General features: G+C 35.9%; 1 protein-coding gene across 2 annotated transcripts; it reads right to left on the reverse strand.

Annotated features, from left to right (window-relative positions):
- Positions 1 to 100: 100 nt before the first annotated feature.
- LOC116427833 (proton-coupled amino acid transporter-like protein pathetic) lies at positions 101 to 20,426 on the reverse strand. 2 transcript variants are annotated; one of them, XM_031978634.2, is made up of 8 exons: positions 18,590 to 20,426; positions 9,364 to 9,429; positions 8,686 to 8,778; positions 6,980 to 7,337; positions 4,061 to 4,336; positions 3,323 to 3,501; positions 3,069 to 3,238; positions 101 to 2,035 (listed from the first exon to the last, which is right to left on the reverse strand). In XM_031978634.2, the coding sequence occupies exons 2-8, from the start codon at positions 9,420 to 9,422 to the stop codon at positions 1,794 to 1,796; spliced, it is 1,377 nt and encodes a 458-aa protein (XP_031834494.1). In that variant the 5' UTR covers positions 9,423 to 9,429; positions 18,590 to 20,426; the 3' UTR covers positions 101 to 1,793. The 2 variants fall into 2 exon arrangements, with proteins under 2 accessions (XP_031834494.1, XP_031834493.1); XM_031978633.2 differs by lacking the exon at positions 18,590 to 20,426 and adding an exon at positions 12,128 to 12,319.
- Between the last annotated feature and the right edge of the window lie 300 nt (positions 20,427 to 20,726).

Genomic DNA, 20,726 nt, shown 5'->3' on the forward strand with positions numbered 1-20,726 from the left:
CAGCCATGTACCGAAAAAATAATGGATTTCTTTTTTCCCACCCTAATATTTTGTTCACCTTATTGCTACACTTCGAAGGAAAATTAGAAGTAAACTCGAATGTCCAAAAATATTTTATTTTCCTCATTCTTTTCTAACAATAATCTGGTCGCATTTCACCACGTCTTTCATTTATCAAAATGTGCGTCACAATTCTATAAACGTAACGTTTCGTCGTATCGCAGCACAGGTCATATAAAATCGCGTATCAAAGTGTAAGTCCTTAATGTATCATTCCAAAACGGTATGAAAATACTCACATAACAAACACTCCACAGGGAAGCACAGCAACGTTAAAGGATGCAGCGTTCCCGTATCAGATACTGCGGCTGGTAAATGTCACTTGGTTTCTCCAGCTCGTCCCTTTAATCGTCGGAGTTTACATGGTTCTCGTCGGTTTATTTTTACATAATTGGACGCAGCAGAAATCGGAGCCGACGCATTCTATGGTCGAGGCGATATTAATATCGTCGAACTTACAATCGTACAATGCCGAGCGCAGGCCACCGCGACGAGCAGTACACGCGTTTGAGAGATTTCAACGCGTGCACCCTGCTTTGTAGAACGGAAGACACAAGTGAAAATCACAAAGAGCGTATAAACTATCATAATAATTCCTTGATTATATATTTACTCTTTAGAATCCTTATGTCACGTATATCAACAAATAACCCACCGTTTCTCATAAAATTCATTGACATTAACACTAAAGCTACCAAGCGGATCAAAATAACAAATTCTTGATTTCCTCTTTTTTGCAATTATTAAGAAGATAACAGATGTTTCTCTGAGGAATTGTTAAAGAAATTGATTTAGCAATGCGAGAATTGAATTATAAATTAAATAAAGTTTCAATAGATGCACCGTTGGGGTTTATATAGAGGAATTTCAAAAAATCAATTTAACTGCTCGGTAGTGTTAGTGTTAAACGCAAACCACACATTTCTCTTATACATTACACATTCATAAATAAACGTGATACAAGAATGTCGCAACAACCAAAGTTTCAATTCTCTGCAAGTTAAATTAGAAAGTTTCTGAAGTTTTTATTCAATGACGCGATAGAACAGTTCATAGAAACGATATTTTACACAACGGCACTACACGTTCCGTTCGCTTATATTTAAGATAAGAAACTAAACCCTGTATTCTCGAGGGCTGACACATTTACAGTCAGACAACAGTATTTTCTCTTCTTTCTATTTTACAAAGAGTACTTAAATAAATAGTTAAATCATTCTTATGTATCATTTTTTTCTGTCTCGACCTTGGACGCGTCGAATATACTTATGTACACCATCAAGCAAATTTTGCTTTCTCTTTTACAAGGTTTCTTATATCATATCAACATAACAAATTCATATAATATACAATAAATATTTACCGTACCTCCTATTCGCCTAAACGTTGTCACTTTCTCTCAGTTGTCACCGCGAAGCTGCACGTGAACAGAATACTGAGCGATGCAAGAGGTATGCTAAGTAAATCGTAAATGAGCTAACTATGATCTACGCTAATGCTACCTTAAGAGAAACGCTTAATTAGTCAAAATAAATACAGAATGTACATGAAAACGGTTTCCAAGATAAATGATTCGTGCCCAATTTACGATGATCGCGAACACGTGTCACGTTTTACCGTACTGATTACAATTGTAATGATCGTTCGACGAATCCTTGGCCCCAACGATCTTCTTGCTGACGGAAACCATGCACGCGAGTCTTTCCCACGCGATAACAAGAAAATTTCGAATGTCACTTGTAAAGATCTATTATCTTCCCTATGGAGATCCATGAGCCGAATACTAACGCGAACATCGAGAACACCAGAAGCATAGAGTTCTTCCAGAGCCTCCAGTTGTACATGCCCAGGTGGGTCTCCCAGCACGAAATTGTTTCCACGATCGCTGGAATGCTGATACCAAGCACTGAGAAGAACACCGAGCCGACCAACGAAATGAACGGTTCCAGATCCGGTACTATCAATGCCACGACAACTATAAAATAAGAAAATACAAATTTTATATAAGAATTCTACGATTATACCACTTGAAGATGTCTCGATAAACAGGTTTTGAGATCCACCAATTAAATTCTAATGAAACAAAGAACTACCGAACTTCACCTCTTTAATCAAACTAACTTGTGTCATTCAAATAAAAATTGGAATATTATATTTAAACTGTAAATCTAACGTCAATATTGATATAGATATGTAAGCGTATAAAGTTACTAAGCAATTGTTTATGTTCTCCTTAATTCAATTTAATTTTATTTGTAAATTGCACCGTTGACTTAATTTATTAAGATAAACAAATTAAAATAAAATTTATGCAGCAGCCGAGCGTGATGCAAATGTATGTGATTTTCTTCATAAATAAAAGTTAAACGGCATCTGCAATCCAAGCATCAAGATAGCGACTACGTAAATATTATCTCGTAGACTCTCAATGAGCTGACCAAGTCACGAGTCACTGAACGGTGCTCGCGATTGACAGTGAGTCATGCGGTTAGAGAACCAACAGGTATTTCCCTGGCCCACTCCGCCGCTACCTTTCCATTGCAACCCGCGTTTCTCTCTTTCTTTCTTAGGAAAGTAACACGCGTGTCTGGAACACGACGATCCTAGACTGGTAATAGCCAGAAGACTAATCGCAACAACTTCTCGGTAATATTGAAATATACATTTTCATCCAATACCGCTAGAAATACCAATCTATGTCTCGCGTGGACGATGCTATTTGAAAAATTGGTTACGGGAATCGTGTGTATGCCGGGAACGCGGCTACCGTTGTGAGATCATAAACTGTCGATTCGTTTCAATTAAATTTAATTCTTACGTATGCCACAATTTTGTTAGGATAAGAAAAACATTAAAAAATATTAAAATATGAGAAATAATAAAAAATATTAAAATACGGGAAAATATAAAATATAAAAATTACCAATAGAGATTTTGTTTTGGTATATTTTATTACGTAAACGCGATAGATATATTTGATTCTCTGTAAACGAGAGATAGATACTTGCCTGTGAAAAGAACCATGAAGATCCTCATTAACGTTTCACATATGCCGTGGTACTTGTGACTGCATTTGTCCTTTATCGACGTCCACATGATCTCCATTGGAACGAAATACTGGAGACCATAGGTGAACAGAACAGCGAGAGCGATAAGTATCTTCACTACTTGTCCTAAACTGTAAAATTTATTGTTTAATAAATAGAAAGAAATTGAGAGTATCCATTAGAATAATGAAACAATCAATGATAAAAACACTTACATTTCTTCTGTTGGTATACTGAGTGTAATGCTTCCTAATACTTGTTCACCGTACGTCAGGTAACCGAATATGCCCAATACAGCGTAGAGGCTGACCACTATTGACATCGTTATGTTAAGAACACTAGGACATCCGAGGAAGTGGTCGGGATTCCTCATACTGTTTTCTACGGGCATCACCTGTGCAAAATCAATTTCGTTTCATAAATATAACACATACAATTCGCCAATGAACAATAAACAATAAACAAAATTCGGGAATGAATCGATTTTTTTATTTAACACTAAATGTACGACACCCTGTCATATGACCGGTACATCGAAATGAAAAAGTGCATCTATAGTTTTCCATTCTTGTTAACAACAAATGAAAGTATATAATTTTTTTTCTTATTATCGAAAAATTATTTTGTGCATTGTTCCCGTAGTGAATCAACAATCAACAATATTCTTTTCGCAAAAATATGAACGATAGCAACAGAAAATTAGTCGATCATTTTACTTAAACAAATTTCGAAAATTAATCGATGGCACAACAAAAATTATAATATTATACAATTAAATTCCAATAGTCTTTCATTAAATAAATAAAAAAGGAAAACAAAAATTAAATCGAAGATACTGAGCGAGTTCGATTCACGAGTCAACGCCATGGATTAACGAGTTGAAATCTGAACACCGTCAGCCAACGAGGAGAAATTGTAATGAAATTACATTACGTAAGTGAAATGGTACTTACAACGCCGATACCTTCGATCGCAAATATCACCGTCGCGAAAAACGTGGGCAGCTGCGTGACCGACCCGATCAATTTCGTGTTCGCCGTCAGTTGAATATCTCTGAAGATGTAGTACAGGGTTATCGCGAACCCGCCCATCATGCAGATATTCGCGACCATAGAAATAGGCACCATGTATTTCAGGTTTCGTATCTGGCCCAGCAACACCAACGCTGGTATCAACGTGAGTATGTACATCCGAGGTGAGATTTCATAACCGCTGTTAAAATTTGCCACCTGAAATCGAATTAAGAAAAATTAATAATAACAGTGGCTATCAATACTCGATTGGATTAATCCCTTGTAATCGATCATGTTTCATCTCGATCTGAACTCATATCACTCTTCTCTTTAGTATCATTACAATGATTTCATATTTCAGCAATATATGTTCTTTTAATAGCAATAATACATATTCTAAGTACTCCAAGCTGATAATCGTGCAGTCAATAGATAACAAAATTGAATCATCTCCTGCGTTTAAGCAAATATTTGATATAAAAAATAGTAAATCAAAATTCACCATGTTGAGTAATATCCTTTTCAAGGAGCAAAAAGACAAAGTTTTGTTTTGGAATTGCGATTGAATTATACACATAACGTTTTAAATAAGATTTTAAATAAATGGTTGAAGGTATTTTAAGTTTTACAGAGTTAATAGAAACTAGCGTTTCAACGAATTTATGTAACGGAATGTTTAAGGTTCACTTGAACGGAGTGCAATTATCTTGGGGTTACAGGCAAACGGACAGACCGGATTCTACAGGTCAATCGAGTCAAAGAAGTCTCCAGGCGACGTGTGGCACAGATTTTCAATTGTGATCGAGGTAAAAATGAGGAGGATGCACGTGTTACGATGGAAAAGAACGAAGAGAAGGAGGCGGACGATGATTAGAATTACTTCGCAACGTATTCGTATTCCGGACGGCATTATGAAGTCACCGTGATTTGCATAGAACAATAGTTCATAACTTATAAAACTATAGTAACCTAATTTTAAATATTACGAACTTGAAACGTTCGAAGTTTTCTTTCACTCGTGGAAAATGATTAAAGATATTCTTAGATTTAATCCATCCAATGATATTTGAAATTTTATAGTACATATAAAATTGTATAATATGCAAAGTAAATGATGTACTTCTGTACGAATGTACGAAAACGAAGCAAATAGTTAATGCGTGTCTGTAATTCATTAGGAATGAACATGGCATTGAAATCTACGCGAGAGTTAGAATCGTCCTTGTAAAAATCAAGTACGCAGTAAACTGTGAAACTTGATCACCCTGATTATTCCCATTATTGAATCGACTACTTCTTGTCTTATTTAAATTTGTTTATTTTCCTGGCATACGTTCTATCTGAGAAATCATATTCTGTTCCCTGTGATCTTTTATCAAACGAGAAAATAAATAAAAAGAAGAAAATAAAAAATATTTGCTGATATTTTATCAATGAAGATAAATGTAGGAAATGCGAAAGAATAATTAAACTTCAAAATCAATAATGAAAAATATCATTTTCGTTATGACTAAGTTATTATTCATTAATTACCAATTTCTGTTCCCTATTATCGCAGAATAAATTTATCCTGATTCAACAGTCGTATTATTAGTCTCGTGTTGAAAGTCAATTATTTCGTTTCTGACGTGGTATATGTTATCAAGAATTAGTAATGACGCCATTTGTCATTTTGACGGGTTTTAGTGAATAACCGAAGCAGTTTTGCATTTAATTTCGTTTGTCATACTTAAAGCGATATTGTATGCATTACCTTATGGTACTGGCAAATGAAATATTTGCTACATGTAAAATTATTTATACCGGTAGTCTTGTACGATGTATTTCACCTTCAAGTTTGTACATTAAAATTATCATTGTCGAATGTGTATATCAAACAAGTTGTTCACTTTGACTAATATAATTGACAAACTAATTCCTCTATGAAATCATCTTAAAAGAATAGAACATGCGTAGGATTAAAATACGAGTTACGTTTAATAGATTGTTAAGACTGACCCATGTAAATTTTCGTTTCAAATCAATGTTACTTTATTTCATTTTCTACGGAAAATGTAACAAAGGAACGGAATATTGAGAGAAAATGATATTTGTACAAAACTAACGCGACAACCTAATATTTTAGCCATCATAATTGAGTAATTAGTAATATTAGAAATATATTTCACGTAGAGTACTTGTAGCACTTTAAATATTCCATAAATGCAAATTACTGTCTTTCACTTATTGTTATGACCTCTAGATATTATCATGAACTATTTGTTATTAATTCGACATTTTTACTGCTTTCTAATTCTTAACTATCTACAATATTCAAGGAGAAACATATTTCTTCCCAGACGAACGAACTTCATATTTAACATGCAACTCGAGACGAATGAAATTAATATAGTGCAATGCGAACATTATAATACAATAGAATCCAAAAGATATTTGTTAAATAAACTCGGAGACGAGCAACTATTGAGAAGTGAAATTAACTTAAGTAACCAATTACCTCGTTATCCCTGATTAACCTTACTCTATGATTTCTTTCTCAACTGTGATAAACACAATTACTTTGTCGTTAATAAATTATAAAAAAAGGAATCTTCTATGCTTATCTTTTCTAAAGTATAATAATCGATAACAAAAGAATAATATTAATTTAGATTCGAAAGAATTGACTACTATTTATGCTGATAAACTCTGTTTCAAATGTTCACCACGAGTCTGACAATTTATTACGAGGCAAAGAGTTGAACGGTCAAACTCAACATTAAGTCTGGCGACTCGTTTCGTACAACTGAAGGTTGAATTCAGGTGAGGTCAGACACGTCAGCCATCGAGAACAAAGAGTATCAACTCAGAAGATCTTACCTGCTGGATCGAGCTCGCGATGAAGACCACGTAAACGCACGCGCCACCCACATAGGTAGCGCACAATGCGGCGTTTACAAATATTCGACTGGCGTTCGCGAACGGTCTAACTGGTTTCGGACCGTAGAGAAACGCGGCTTCCGCAGTCTCCGCGTACGTCATTTGCGGCGTTTTCGTCCTTTTGCAGAGCACGTGGGACGAACGGACCAGAATGTGGACACAATGGGCGCATATGATGCCGATTATTATTGTGCCGATACCGCCGAACAAAAGGCCGCCGTGTTTAATCGCGCTCGGCATGGCGAGAATTCCTGTGCCCAGCGACGACTTAAGCAAATGGGCCAATGCACCGACATCTCTGTAATACAAGCATGTTTAAGATATTATTAACATTGACGTTGACATTAACACTAAAGTTACCAGACGAGTCAACGATTCACGCCTGATTTCTTCTTTTTTTGCAATTATTAAGAAGATGACAGATGTTTCTCTGAGAAACTATTAAAGAATTTGATTTAGCAACAGGCAAATTGAACTGTGAATCAATTGAAGTCTCGATAGATGCATTATTGGAGTTTCCATAGAAGGATTTCAAAAAGTCAATTTAATTGCTCGGTAGTTTTAGTGTTAATCCTTTGTATTACAGAAGCGTTTCATTGGAAGTACTCAACAGTTTCTAATGAGATACAGACGACTTTTTCTGAAACTAGAGAAATTGTAAATAAAATGAGGAACAAAACTATTTTATTCCAATGGTTCACATATTGATGCATTATACAAAGTTTAACCCTTTGCAGGCGGAGATTCTCTGAAGTATACAAAATCTCCAGCAGATGAAGCTAAATTACGTATCGATTGCTTAAATAATAAATATAAACGGAACTACGTACCAAACTCTTGCTGTATGGGTAACTAACTCATTTGTTTGTTATTTAGTGCTCTATCTATAAAAATCTAATCTCGCTGAAATGTTGACATCCGTCCGCAAATACTAAATTAATATTAAATATCAAACTTTACAGTTTTGCTGCATCAAATCAATTGGCGACTCTGCAGTGCAAAGGGTTAATGGAAAAACAGTTTTTCAGTGGACTGGTGATCTAGAGCTTTAGATATCGAGTTAGTCATTTGGAAGAATGAGGAGAAGAGTGAAGTTTAAAATTGTTTGAAACATGTATATTGACGACATGTCTACGAATCTTGGACTATAAATTGGATGTTTGTTTTAATCAAAGAACTTTTGTTGACTTTTGTTTGACCAAGTTGTCTTTTCTTTGAGTAATTCTAGACTTTTTTTCTACCTTGAGAGACTGTTACTATGAATTATTCTATATTTTTAGAAATAAAGAGATTTAAAATTAAATTATGTCTCAGTCTAATTATGTCGTTTGATATAAGTATCTTCGAATATAGTTCTTTATTAATCCAGTTTTATCCAAATAAATGCAAAAATATTTCAAATGGAGTATTATAATACTTGTTTTTGGTTAGGTTAAACCACCTGGCTAAAAATGCAGTTAAAATAGTTGCTAATCTATATCAAGACATTTTGACAATAAATGTCAAGTAAGGGGGTTCTGTTCTTTACATGTATATAACTAAATAAGTTTTGTGGACTCACGTATTTTAAGAAAATGCTTAAGTGAAAAGATTGTACAAAACTGCAAAAAGGGGAAATAGTAAGAAATAACGAAATGGTTGCTTACGAATTGGAATTTTTCTTGTCACGGTGCTCGAAAGGATTATACAGGTCATCTTTCTCGTTGAACTCGCCAATTACAACAGAAGCAATTTTGGTACTGAAAAAGAAGACAGTAGATACATTAGTAAATACATTGTATCAAAATTGGAAGATGAGAGAGAACAGAAACAATGAGACAAACGATAATAGAAAATTGGCATCTAACTCTTTTGAATATATTTTATCAGGCTCTATCAATCATGTCTGATAAAACAGAAGCACATTTGATGACATTAATTGAGTGTTTAGCTTTATTTCAGAAGTCTCTTAACATTGTGGTTCAGCAGACACGGAATACGTTTATCGATATGGTTATCGATGTATTTGACGAGTAAGACATTCGGTGATGAGTTATATCTATAATAACATGTGTCACACGTATAATTGAAACTTTCGAGTGAAACTGATACAAATCGTTTAAATTGTTAACACTACGATTATTGAAAGTCAGAATTCATATTTACCCAATTTGTCGTTACTCTATAAACCATAAATTTAATAATACAATTCACCGGACGCAAAACCTACATTTTACCATTATAAATAGTAACCATTATAATGATTACAAAATCTTCTATTTCATATTGTTCTTTAACAAAGAAATGTGTATGCATCGAATAACAGAACAATTAAAAAGCAATACCTGCTACTGAACTCCTGCATAGGGTTCTCCATAGTTGCTTGTTCCTTTCCCTTCCCCATGATGGGTCTGAAAACAAAATAAACATAGTTTCAATATTAACAATACACATTTTATAAATACACCCATCCAATCTTTATCAATTTACCGTTAAACATTATTTCGAACGTACAACTTTGACACCGAATGATCAGAATATAAACCGGAAATAATGAAATGTATCGACGTATAAACAATACCATATCAATGACTAAATAACGGAACAAACCACTTGGTTTTATCGATACACCGAATATCAATGAAACGCGATTTATCCTCCGTAGCTGCGAAATATATTTCTTCGGAAGCATCTGTCAGAATCAAACCATGATTAATGATCAATTAGCTCGCGATAGAATTCAATTCTTCGTCTTTATCGGCAAACGGCAGTTAATGTCCTGGATCAAATCATATTCAACGATTGTCGAGACGATTATCGAAATAGGTGATCGGTCAAAGGGAGATTACCGCGAACAGTTCTCTACGTGATATCCGAGGAGTATTTCGGCGCCGATTTCACCGGACGAAGTTCGATAAAGAGATCCATCCCGGATAACGATGATTGTTTGGAAACAAAGCTGATCGCGACGCCTCTTTTACGGTGTAAGTACCCTCTTACAGATACATTAACAGCATTAACGATCGTGACGCAGTGGAATCCGCGTTATCGCCGAAAAAAAAACTTTCCGTTGATACATGAATCGCTTTATCAAACAAATTACCGTAATTCGCGGGTATTCGCGGGCGTCAAATTTTCTGATCGATTCTTCAAGAGACGAGATGATTCTGCGAAAAAAAAACTGGGGGAAGTATTCACTGAATCGATTAAGTGAATAGTTAAGAGAACGAGACTGATAACACTAGAACAGCCGCGCTCGTCACAATTGCATATACTAGTTTTCCCATTCCGCAATTGTTGTAGTTTGAAAACGTTGAATATCCGAAATGATTTGGAAAATAAATAGTTTGATTAGAGAATTAATGTATGAAGAAATTGAAGGAATCTATTATTACAATTTTTATAAGAACTACGTATTAATCATATTAAATGTTTGGTTGCTCTAGTACCTGATAAGAAATTTGGGAAGAAATTTTTATACAACATATTATTTTTTCTATAATATTGTGGATAACATGAGAATATGTATCAATAATATTCTTCTTCTTCTCATAATAGCCATAGTATTGTCCAGTACGTATTATATTTACATTTTATTTAAGGAAAATTAGAGTAGGCATTGATAAATAACAAGAGAAGTAAATAGAAATTGATTCTTGCACTGGATATTTTTTTCTAACAGAAACAGATATAATGATTTCTCTCTAGATAATTGATAATTATGTCTGACTATTAATAATATGTGTTATTGAGACTTGACTAGTCTGATCATGATTTAGCAATTCTACTTATTCCATGTACAGATGCGTTTGTGTCACTTAAACTTCTATAATTAGCAACGTATATTTTCTTACGTATTTATATTTAAAAAACAATCTTTGAAGTTAGAAATATTAGTAGATTCTAGCAAAGAATTACACTTTTCAGTGACAAAAGCAGGGAAAAGTATACAGACAGAATTGCGTCAATTCTTAAACAAATATTAAATAAAACCGTCGAACTGAGAATATTCATTTTAAGACAGTTCTCGAAACTAAGTATTTAACGTGACAGTGATATTGAACTACTAATAAAACATGACTAACTGGAAAATATTTTACGCGAGGAAAAACTGTCTGAGTACTGTCCAGCAATAACCATTTGGTCCACGATACGTTAAAAAACGATTCCACGCAAAACCGCACACCTGCGGTCGCAATTATATTTCACAATGAAACTGTATTCGCATAATTAACACCTATAATTAACAAAAACGAGTAACGTATGAATAGAACCGTGTAGTTTGACGCGTTACCCAACGTCTCGTGGCAGTTTAACTACGGGTATTATTCTCCGGCGCAATAAACAGAAGTATTCACTCGCATAATAATATTCTATTGTGAAAACAAACAACCAGATGACTAAAATTCCTAATTCATTGCAACAAGTGCGGCGTTATTGCGTTGAAATCCAAGTAACATGCATCGACGTCAATTCTTAGTAAGAATCATTTATTTTTTGCTTCGACCAGGATCAGGAAAAGATTATTGACGTCTGGAACTAAATCGAGAGAACTGCAGATAATCCGCGGTTAATTAACACAACATTTTACAACCGCATCCGGGAATAAACGTTACACAAGAGATGATGAAGGAAAAAGTTTCATAAACAGTTGGAATTGTTTTGTCTTTACCTACTCGAGGTGAGATATTTGATTGACCGGTTTCTGGCTAAATCGCCAGGTACAATTAATGTATGGTAATGGTTCCGTTGTGATTAATTGCTATTTACTTCATACGTTCTTATACAATATATGCGCAGAAATATTATCGAATTTGTTGATTTCATAGACAATAAGGATTGAATATTAAATTCTTGAGAATTTCGAACTTTTCGAGTATCGAGTTGATTTCGAAATTTTAGGAGTGTTCTTTAGATTTCAAATTATAATATTTTTAATAGTTATTACAGGCTATTTGAGTTTTCCCAGAAATGGTTTTCTTGGAAGTAATTTAATATTTTATTCTTTGTTGATCGCAACACACATTATTAAAATCGAAGAACACTCTGGCAAATGCAAATATATGTTCACAAGACTGTACAAACGTTTCTGTAGTATAAATTACGTACTGGTAGCGAATTCGATGCACATCGTGAATAACCATCTTGTAGATGATTGATTAAGGGACCACTAAAGTTGTGACTAACTCAAGCCTAACACCACTAGATACTTTTTGAAACTGGTAGCAATATGGACTGAATAAAAATTTACTAATGAACGATACTCCGTTGAAGTCAGTACCTTTTAAAGTAGTACAGTGGCCATGTATTGGGAAATGATAATTTAAGCGTTTGTTATCAGTATTATGACGTCTGAAGCAACAAATTTGAATAAAATTATAATAGCGAGATTTTATCGAAACTTGGAACTGATTAGCATAATGAATGCATAATGCAGAAATTATATAATAATTACTATAAATATACAAAAACATCAACACAATTAGAAACAAACACCTCGTTTCAATATTATTTTCAATTTTACAGACATTTCTAAACTGATAAAGTAAACTCGATAAATTGTTTAATTATTCATTCGTATGATCGAAAGATGGAAAGTGATTTATTATTTTGTAAAAACGCAAAATTGAAGCGAGTCCTTTTTTTCTCTTTGCTCGGGCCACAGAGCTATAGACGCATATATGCGTTTTTAGATCTTCTCAATGTCACGCGTGCTATGATGACAATTATAAGTGTAAAATATTAATGTACGCGTTTCTTAGCATTATTCAATTTGACGAGACCAAAGAATTACAATTACAACTTAATTACGTCTTGCATGAATGAACATAGTTAATCTTCTAACGACAAGCTAAGCGAAAAGATATTCCGTCCACACGAAGTGTTTCGGTTAGGAATATTCAACACTCAAAGAATTAAAGCCTAAAGAACAATGCTTGTGGAAACGTTCATTACATCAGAATCTATTCATTTTTCGTGAAAAATAGCATTCGAACAATTGTTATCGGAGATCCTTCTTCTAGACGTCATTCGAATGACGTTCCATTGTATTATTCTCGAACGATCGTTCCGCGAAAAGAGCGTGATCTAAGGGATCGGTCGGATGCGTTGAGCAACCGTGCACCACCAGAATCGGCGGAACGCGTGTACAGAACGGATTATGGTGTGTTGCAGCTGGGACATATCCTTGAACGCTTCCACGGGAACGTGCTACGTAGTACACAATGCACGTAGGACTTTCTAATGTCAGGAAGGAGAAAGGACTCGCGATGTGGCTAATAAATATTCCCGTGTGAGCCATAGACGGAAAAGAAGTCACGAGCAGCCACCGTTCAACCAAGAATTATCCCGTGATCCAGGTGTATCAGGTGATCTACGTGTACCGGGGATCGAGCAAGGATCTCGGATCATGGAGCCAAGAGCAGATTCTCTTCAGGATAATATCGGCATGAATTCTCGTGGCCTGGGCTTCTGGAAATTCGCGACGCGAACGTGATCCACGAAATGTCACATAACACTTTGTTACCATTTCCAAAGCGACGTTGCGTAATCCCCGTAATCCGCTCTCTTGTCGGATCGTTACGTTCCTTGTACGGAACTTTCAATCAAGTATCCCCTTCATATTTAACCCTTTGGACTGGACAATACTGTTCGTTGTAAACAGATTTTTACGTGTTAATGGGGAACTTAGTAAAGTGTAGACTTGCATGAAATGTAGACAATATGAAAAGATATGTAGAATCTTTAACGTGTAGTGCTTTCTACGGTGTTTTTTGAGGAAAACTGTTTTTTTTTTACAGTGGTTTTGCTTTGTTAATTGTATTCTCAAGGATCTGGATTTGTATGCAAATTCATGATCTAGTAATAACACTTGTATAGATGTTATATATAAAATGCGGGGAAAGAAATAATGAGAAGGCAATAAACAAAAGTGCATAGTAATGAAGAAAGTAATTATATTTTGTTAACATATGTATGAATTATTACTTTCGTGGCGGTATAATTTTGTATTTTCCTCGTGTTTTGTAACTAAAAGTACAGTTAATATAAACTTGCGCGTGGAAAGTTTATTAAAGTCTATTTTTAAGAATTCCGCAGATTAGTAGGATTTGTTGAACGGTAACAAAAGTAGTAAAAATATTATACCTGATTGCTGCTTGGGTAACATTGTAAGTCTGAATCCGAAGGATTTATCAGAAGATAATAATTGCTCTATCGAAGAAAAGAAGTAGGATTATATTGGAGTATGAAGTGAATTTTTATTAGGATTAATGATAGTAACGTATCGGCCGACAGGAGATATTGCCAGAATGTGAAACGTTTCGCAGAAACCAGTTTCCCCGTGTATAAAGAAGCGTGCAGAGATAAATTACTCGGAAGTTTCCTACGAACGTGTTACTTGACGACAGATGTGAAAAAATTCGAGACTAAATAACTCAGACCATTATAATGGCATTGGTACAAGAAATACAATCCTACTATGTATAAATGTATATTAATAAACGTATGATACCGTTTTACAAAAAACGCTTCGACAAAAATACATTCATATAATATCGTACGCACGATAATCAGTTAAATAATAAGTAACTTTTCTAAAACGTAAAATTTCTCCAGAATGTATAAATTAATTTGGCAAACTCGAGTTTACCAAAATATGTTAATTACGTTGCTCAATTTTCATGTAACATTGTAGTTGCAGGAATTTATCACAATCTTGATGTTCTAATATTTCATGGAACACTGTAGTTTAGCGTGATATCTCTCCAGATTACTAACATTCTCTAGGGATCACGCGGAAATTCCAGCATAATGATGGCGGAAATTATCCATAATTTCGACCGATTTCCTATCAGGATACCTACAATATTGCGATTGGTTCTCTTCTACTGAACTTTTATTTCGCAACGACAAAATTGCAGCGCAAAATGATCGTGTCCGACTCTAGGGTCGTCTAACTTTCAATTGAGTGGCAAATCGACACCGTAACGAGTGGATTCGATACGAAATTTCGCTACACGCACGATAAAATAGGAAAAGATAAACTACAATTGCACGTTATTGAGAATAGTGATATATAATCGGTTAACTCAAAATGACCAAGGCACACGATCATTTTCTACACCTGTCTCCCGTTCCTTCCTGTCAGATATGAGGTACACTTCTGAACTTGTTCAAGAAACGTCTAATACTCAGTTTCGATAGCTGAGAAAAAGTAGTTATTATGGGACTAAAATCAGGACACAGCGAATTCAAGTACTCACACTGACTAACTATACAGAAACTAAAAAATTGGAATTTTCGCCATTGTGTGTTATCAGTTAACTATATGTTAGCTTAACAAAAATTCGTTAACGTAAGATCCAGGTATCAATTTCCAAACGTAGCATAAAAAGTTCTGAATTATACAAGGTTATGTCATACATTATAAACTACTTGGAACAATTACTATATACTGATTAATAAAGATAAATGAAACAATCAAATAGTAGTATGATGCTAATAGTCAATAACAATTTAAATATAGCACATATTGTAATTGGTAATATATGTATGTGTTAAATAGTATTCCATATTCGCGCGTCAATGTATGTAAGTCGCACTAGTAACAACAATATACATATGACCTTCGTGAGTACATGAAAGAAGAAAAGTATTTAACAGTAATAACTATGGAAAAAGATTTTGAAAAGTAGACTAAAATCCATAAAGTTCTAGCATTAATAATCCATTTAATTTTATAACAGATTACGTACACAGTAAAGTGATTAATTTTTACATATCATAATTTTCTAAATTTAGATATGTATCTATATATAAATTGTATTAACTAATAATATCGGTTAATAAATCCAATTATCATAGAATAAATTAATCAACCGTTTGTTAACCAATAGTAGTAATCAATAATATCGGTTAATAAATCCAGTTATCGTATAATAAAATTAATTAACCGTTTGTTAACCAGTAACATTAACCAATAATATTAAACATTTGTAGAAAATGTTCCTTGTTCGGAAGTGTCATTGTCAGTAATATTTCTAATGAAATATGAAGGATTTCAATATTCGTGCAGCGTATGCTCGCTCGACTTCCACTGCGAACGACCGCCACGCGACTGATAAACTCGGGGGAACTCCATGAACTGCTCGATAACACCTTGACGTCGTTCACGAGGCTATTTCCCGGACAGACCTTGCGAGCGCCGTATCGAGTCGCGTGAAATCCCGCGAAACCAACAATCGGCCGCCATTTACCAATGATTTGCGATGCATTAAAGAAACCACGTTTGTTACCGGTAACTCGTGAACTTCAAGGCTTTACATCAATAATAAATGTACGTCTCCTAATATCTTCTTGTATAGACGAGTGGCTACAAAGGCCGCACGCATGACCGCTAACTCACGCTTTCGTATGACAAATTTGTAACTAGAATAGAACAGAAATCCACTTGACTGTCAATTGATTGTTATTTTGAGCTATTTTTAAGCTGGACGCATCGAGTTCCCAAGATACGTCGACAATTCGACAATTATCATTTCTTATGGAAATTTCATCTAAGAGTTAGATAATTAGTAATTTCATGGAAGTTCTATCTAACAGTTTAGTTTTATCTAACAATCAGACAATTAGTAATCTTTGGGAAACTGTGATTTTTATACTTGTTGTTTGAGTATTAATGAGATTACTATATATTAAATTATCATTATACAATTGTTGTCCTATTCGGCAGATTATGGATACATTGGTGTTGCCCGAGTAAAAGAATTTTCAATGCCGTTGCAAAATTTATGACCGTAATATCTGTCACATTTATCTATACCCTTCTACGCAAAACTTGCAGGAAACCTTCAGGCATGGAAATAGTTTCATTAAATTCTGTATTTTACAAGTGACGTACGAAAAGAGTAAAACTTCGAAATTCTAAAAATATGATTCTAATAATATAAAGTAGAATTGAACTTTATTCTCGTGGGTTAAAGTAAACACGTGTGCATTGAAATTTAAAAATAGGGTGCAGGAATTCGTATAACAAAATTGATTGAAAAATGGAAAAAGAATGTTGATGCGAGTTGTCAGCGGAAAGATGAGAGTCAAAACAAGAAGAGAAATACGATGAATCAACTCGTCTGTGCTGGTTTTCTCGTTCGGTTATGAGCATCGGAAGGAACAAAAAACGAGAAACGCGTCTGCGAATGTTTAAGGAACAAAGGAGGGAAGATTTATCACGGTGTCGCGGCGAATTATCTGTTTGACGCTTGCGTTATCAAAATATCGCGCGAAACGGAATTCCATTCGGGTCGTCTGTCTTCGTAGTTAGCAATGCTCCCAACGGCGAGCGATAATCATCGATGAAAACGACTGAAGATAATCACGAAGTGGATCTCGATCCAGCTGTACGTCGAAAGTCCGTCTGGTTGCGTAACGCAGAACATCAAACTTTTCGGCTGCATCCCGGAATTCGGGTTTGTATCGATCGTTTCATAGTACCAGAAAATTGACTTTTCCTTTTCCTTCGCATATCCTAATGCACCGATGTTTCAAAAAGGCAACGAAGTAAATGTAACGTTAGAAATTCAAAGAATGAAAGAAGTTGAAACATTTTAAAGGAAACGATCTAAGGCAATTATATTACTTTTCTCTTTACATTAAGCGAGAAACCTCGAGCTAGATTCGAATAATTGATTTTGAGATTTGCATGTTCGTTCCTAATAAGATTCCACTGCCGAGGGAGCTATTTTTGTAATGTGAATCCCCATTTTTTTATTATGACAAAAGAAAGTGAAGGTTTCCTTGAGAAAAATGTTTCACGCTGAAACATCTTTTTTATTTATGGTAGTATAGGGGAATAAGTTGGACAAAAAAGTTTTTGAGTGAATACTGTGTAATATTCCAGTGAAATAATAAAACAATATATTCTTATGTAAGTTACTGTATAATGAAAGTAATACAAAGTAGCTTTCAATGCCTTATGAATCAGCCTTATGGATAATCATGATTTACTTACATAAATAAGAGAGATAAACTCATTTTTCCGCGACTAACTGTCCTGACAAGGTACGTGAATATTAATAATAAAAGAACCTCTAAAAAATGTAACAACCACATCAATTAAAAATAAATGTCGTTCTATCCTCGAAAAAAATAAATTTATCAAGTCCATATCCCTTTGATACTTAGCCTTATAACATCAATCACCCTCGCGGCGAAGACTTAACATCGTATTTAACAAACACAAATATTCCTTGACATCAATAAAGAAGAAAATAACATTCGGCAATGTATAAAACTTCAACTTAATTGAATTTACTTCTGCAACGTATACCTGAATAAACACTTATACAGATACAAACATTATTTTCACGACATAAATTTACGAAAAATAATATTTGCCAATTTACGAAACTTCAATATAACTAAATTTCGCAATTTAGTAAGTATTCGCAATGAATGCCTATACACCACTCTTTCTATAATGCACAATTGTTAACAGTAAACCAACTGTCAACTTTATTAAAAAGAAAGATTATAAAATGAAGGGTTACAAATATTTTGCGCAGGTGTACTTACCGCCCTCGGCCGATTATTCAGAGGACCAAGAATATAACCGTCGATGATTCGAACCTCTCGAGGATGTTGACGTGCGTCCTCGTGGTTTTCCCGGTGAAGAAGAATGTGAATGGAGCCGGACCGTCTCTTCGCAACCTTCTATTTACATCCTCGATCGGACGTTCGCGTGTATCTCTTTCTCCCCCTATCGAAGCTCTCGCTCCTTGATCCCTTTCCGAACTACCGAACCTCCAATCGTTCCTTCCACTTTTATCTTTCCAACGGTGTCTAGTAGTACCCGCGGAGATAATGATTTATCAGCGGGTCTTAGAACAGCTTCGACCAGTGTCATACGTATGATTTATTGACCAATGAGGCACTTCTGGACGAGTCCCACGCACAAATGCGTTGCACAACGGTATCGGAGACCGAGCGCAGGCTTCTGTTTCGCTGCTGGCCAATCGCCCCCACTGGAATTCCCTTTATCGCCGATTATTATTAAGATGTGCCCGCGACACGATTCACCAGAGACGGTCAGAACAGACGCGATGCATTAGATACCACTCGACCTTACGTAAGATCCTTTAACGGTCCGTTTAATCGAACAAAAGACACAGGAAACCGTGGTGACTTTTTCCACATATATATCAATGTCCTTGGAGCGTTCTCCTTTGTTTCCCTCGAATATCTTTCAGTTTCCCTTTTGGATTCACGTCTAATTAATATTCACCCTCATCGGCCTTGCCTTGGAATACTTTCGAATCTTTTACGACACTAAAAGTTCGTTTTTCCTGTAAATACTGCAATCAATAATACTCTATCCTTCGGATGTATAAACTCTTCCTTTTTAAGTATCCTTTAAACTTCTTCCATCGAGTCTTTTACAATATTAAACATTCATTCCTTTAATTTTCTCATGCAACAAGTATTTACTCTATTTTCGTCTCGATCCAGTTCAATGTCAAAAACAAGGTCTCTCCTTCAATACATATCCTCCAAATATTTACTCTCCTCGATTATCCTTCGGATCTCCTACATCGAAACTTCCGCCCTCTAAATCGTACAATCCTCTTCACCCTCTTCGGTACACCCAGTAATTCTGTTATCCTCCAAGGATCCGTCCAGAACGAAAACAGTTCCGAAACTAACGTGCACTTTCCGTTTTCTTGGGCAAGCCGCCGATCTGTCTGTGAATCTGGACCGCTGATTGGCTAGTAGTAACCGATCAACGTACCGCGACGCAGCTAATCAGAGATAGTGCGGCGCAAGGTGCCGCGTGTGTTTATGCGTGCGCGTCGTTGGGGATACGCGCGATGCGGCGAAGGAAATCCACACGACTAGCCTGGTTTTTTCGGCGTGACGCGGATATATATAGTGCGACGGTGTGCACGGGCGCGATCACGGCTGCGAGACGGAGAGTCAATCGTGCTGTCCGCTAGAAAACCGACGTGGCGCGTACACGCCAGGTAAAAAGAGACAAAGGGAGGGGGTCGAGGGGGCAAGGAGATAGAGGGGGCAGAGAGAGGAAGGATAGAGGCCGTCCTCCTAATAAGTTCTATCGGCCACCGGTGTCGTCTCGATGACGGCCCCGTATTGTCCTTAACACTTCGACTATCATGTAGAATTCGAGTGACACTACTTCGGATCTGGAAGTTGGATTTTCGCAGTGGCGCATCTAAGAGAACGGATTTTCTTGGATGAAGACGAAGGATCTGTGAGACTGATTGCTAGGAGGACTGTTAACTTTTCGCTGTCCGTTTCATTTGGAGGATTGCTCTGGTCTCTACGAAGTTTCGATCAGCGCTGATTCGGCAGTCAACGTGTTAAGGCATCGCGACGATCGCGCGAAGACGGGTGAACTGCGGTCGATCTCTTTGTACCGTCGTCTGCATTTCGCCTGCTCCCTTTCACCTTGCCTCTGTCTCGGTCGATCTGAACTCGCGCGCTCTTTCCGCCTCCTTCTCACCGTCTTCCCACCACCCGTGATTATTCCTACCCTCTCCCGTTGGCCGACGCTCTGATCTCCTGAGCTCTTTTCCCTCCGCTCGAAACCGCGGAGTGGATCGGGCATTGCGTAAGTGGTGCAAGCGGATGAATCAGACGATCCACATGGACGATGATTGTCTGCGGGGTTCGCTGATGAGGTTTCGTGTGCTTT

This window comes from Nomia melanderi, chromosome 9, assembly GCF_051020985.1.
Source record: "Nomia melanderi isolate GNS246 chromosome 9, iyNomMela1, whole genome shotgun sequence".
Classification (NCBI taxonomy): Eukaryota; Metazoa; Arthropoda; class Insecta; order Hymenoptera; family Halictidae; genus Nomia; species Nomia melanderi.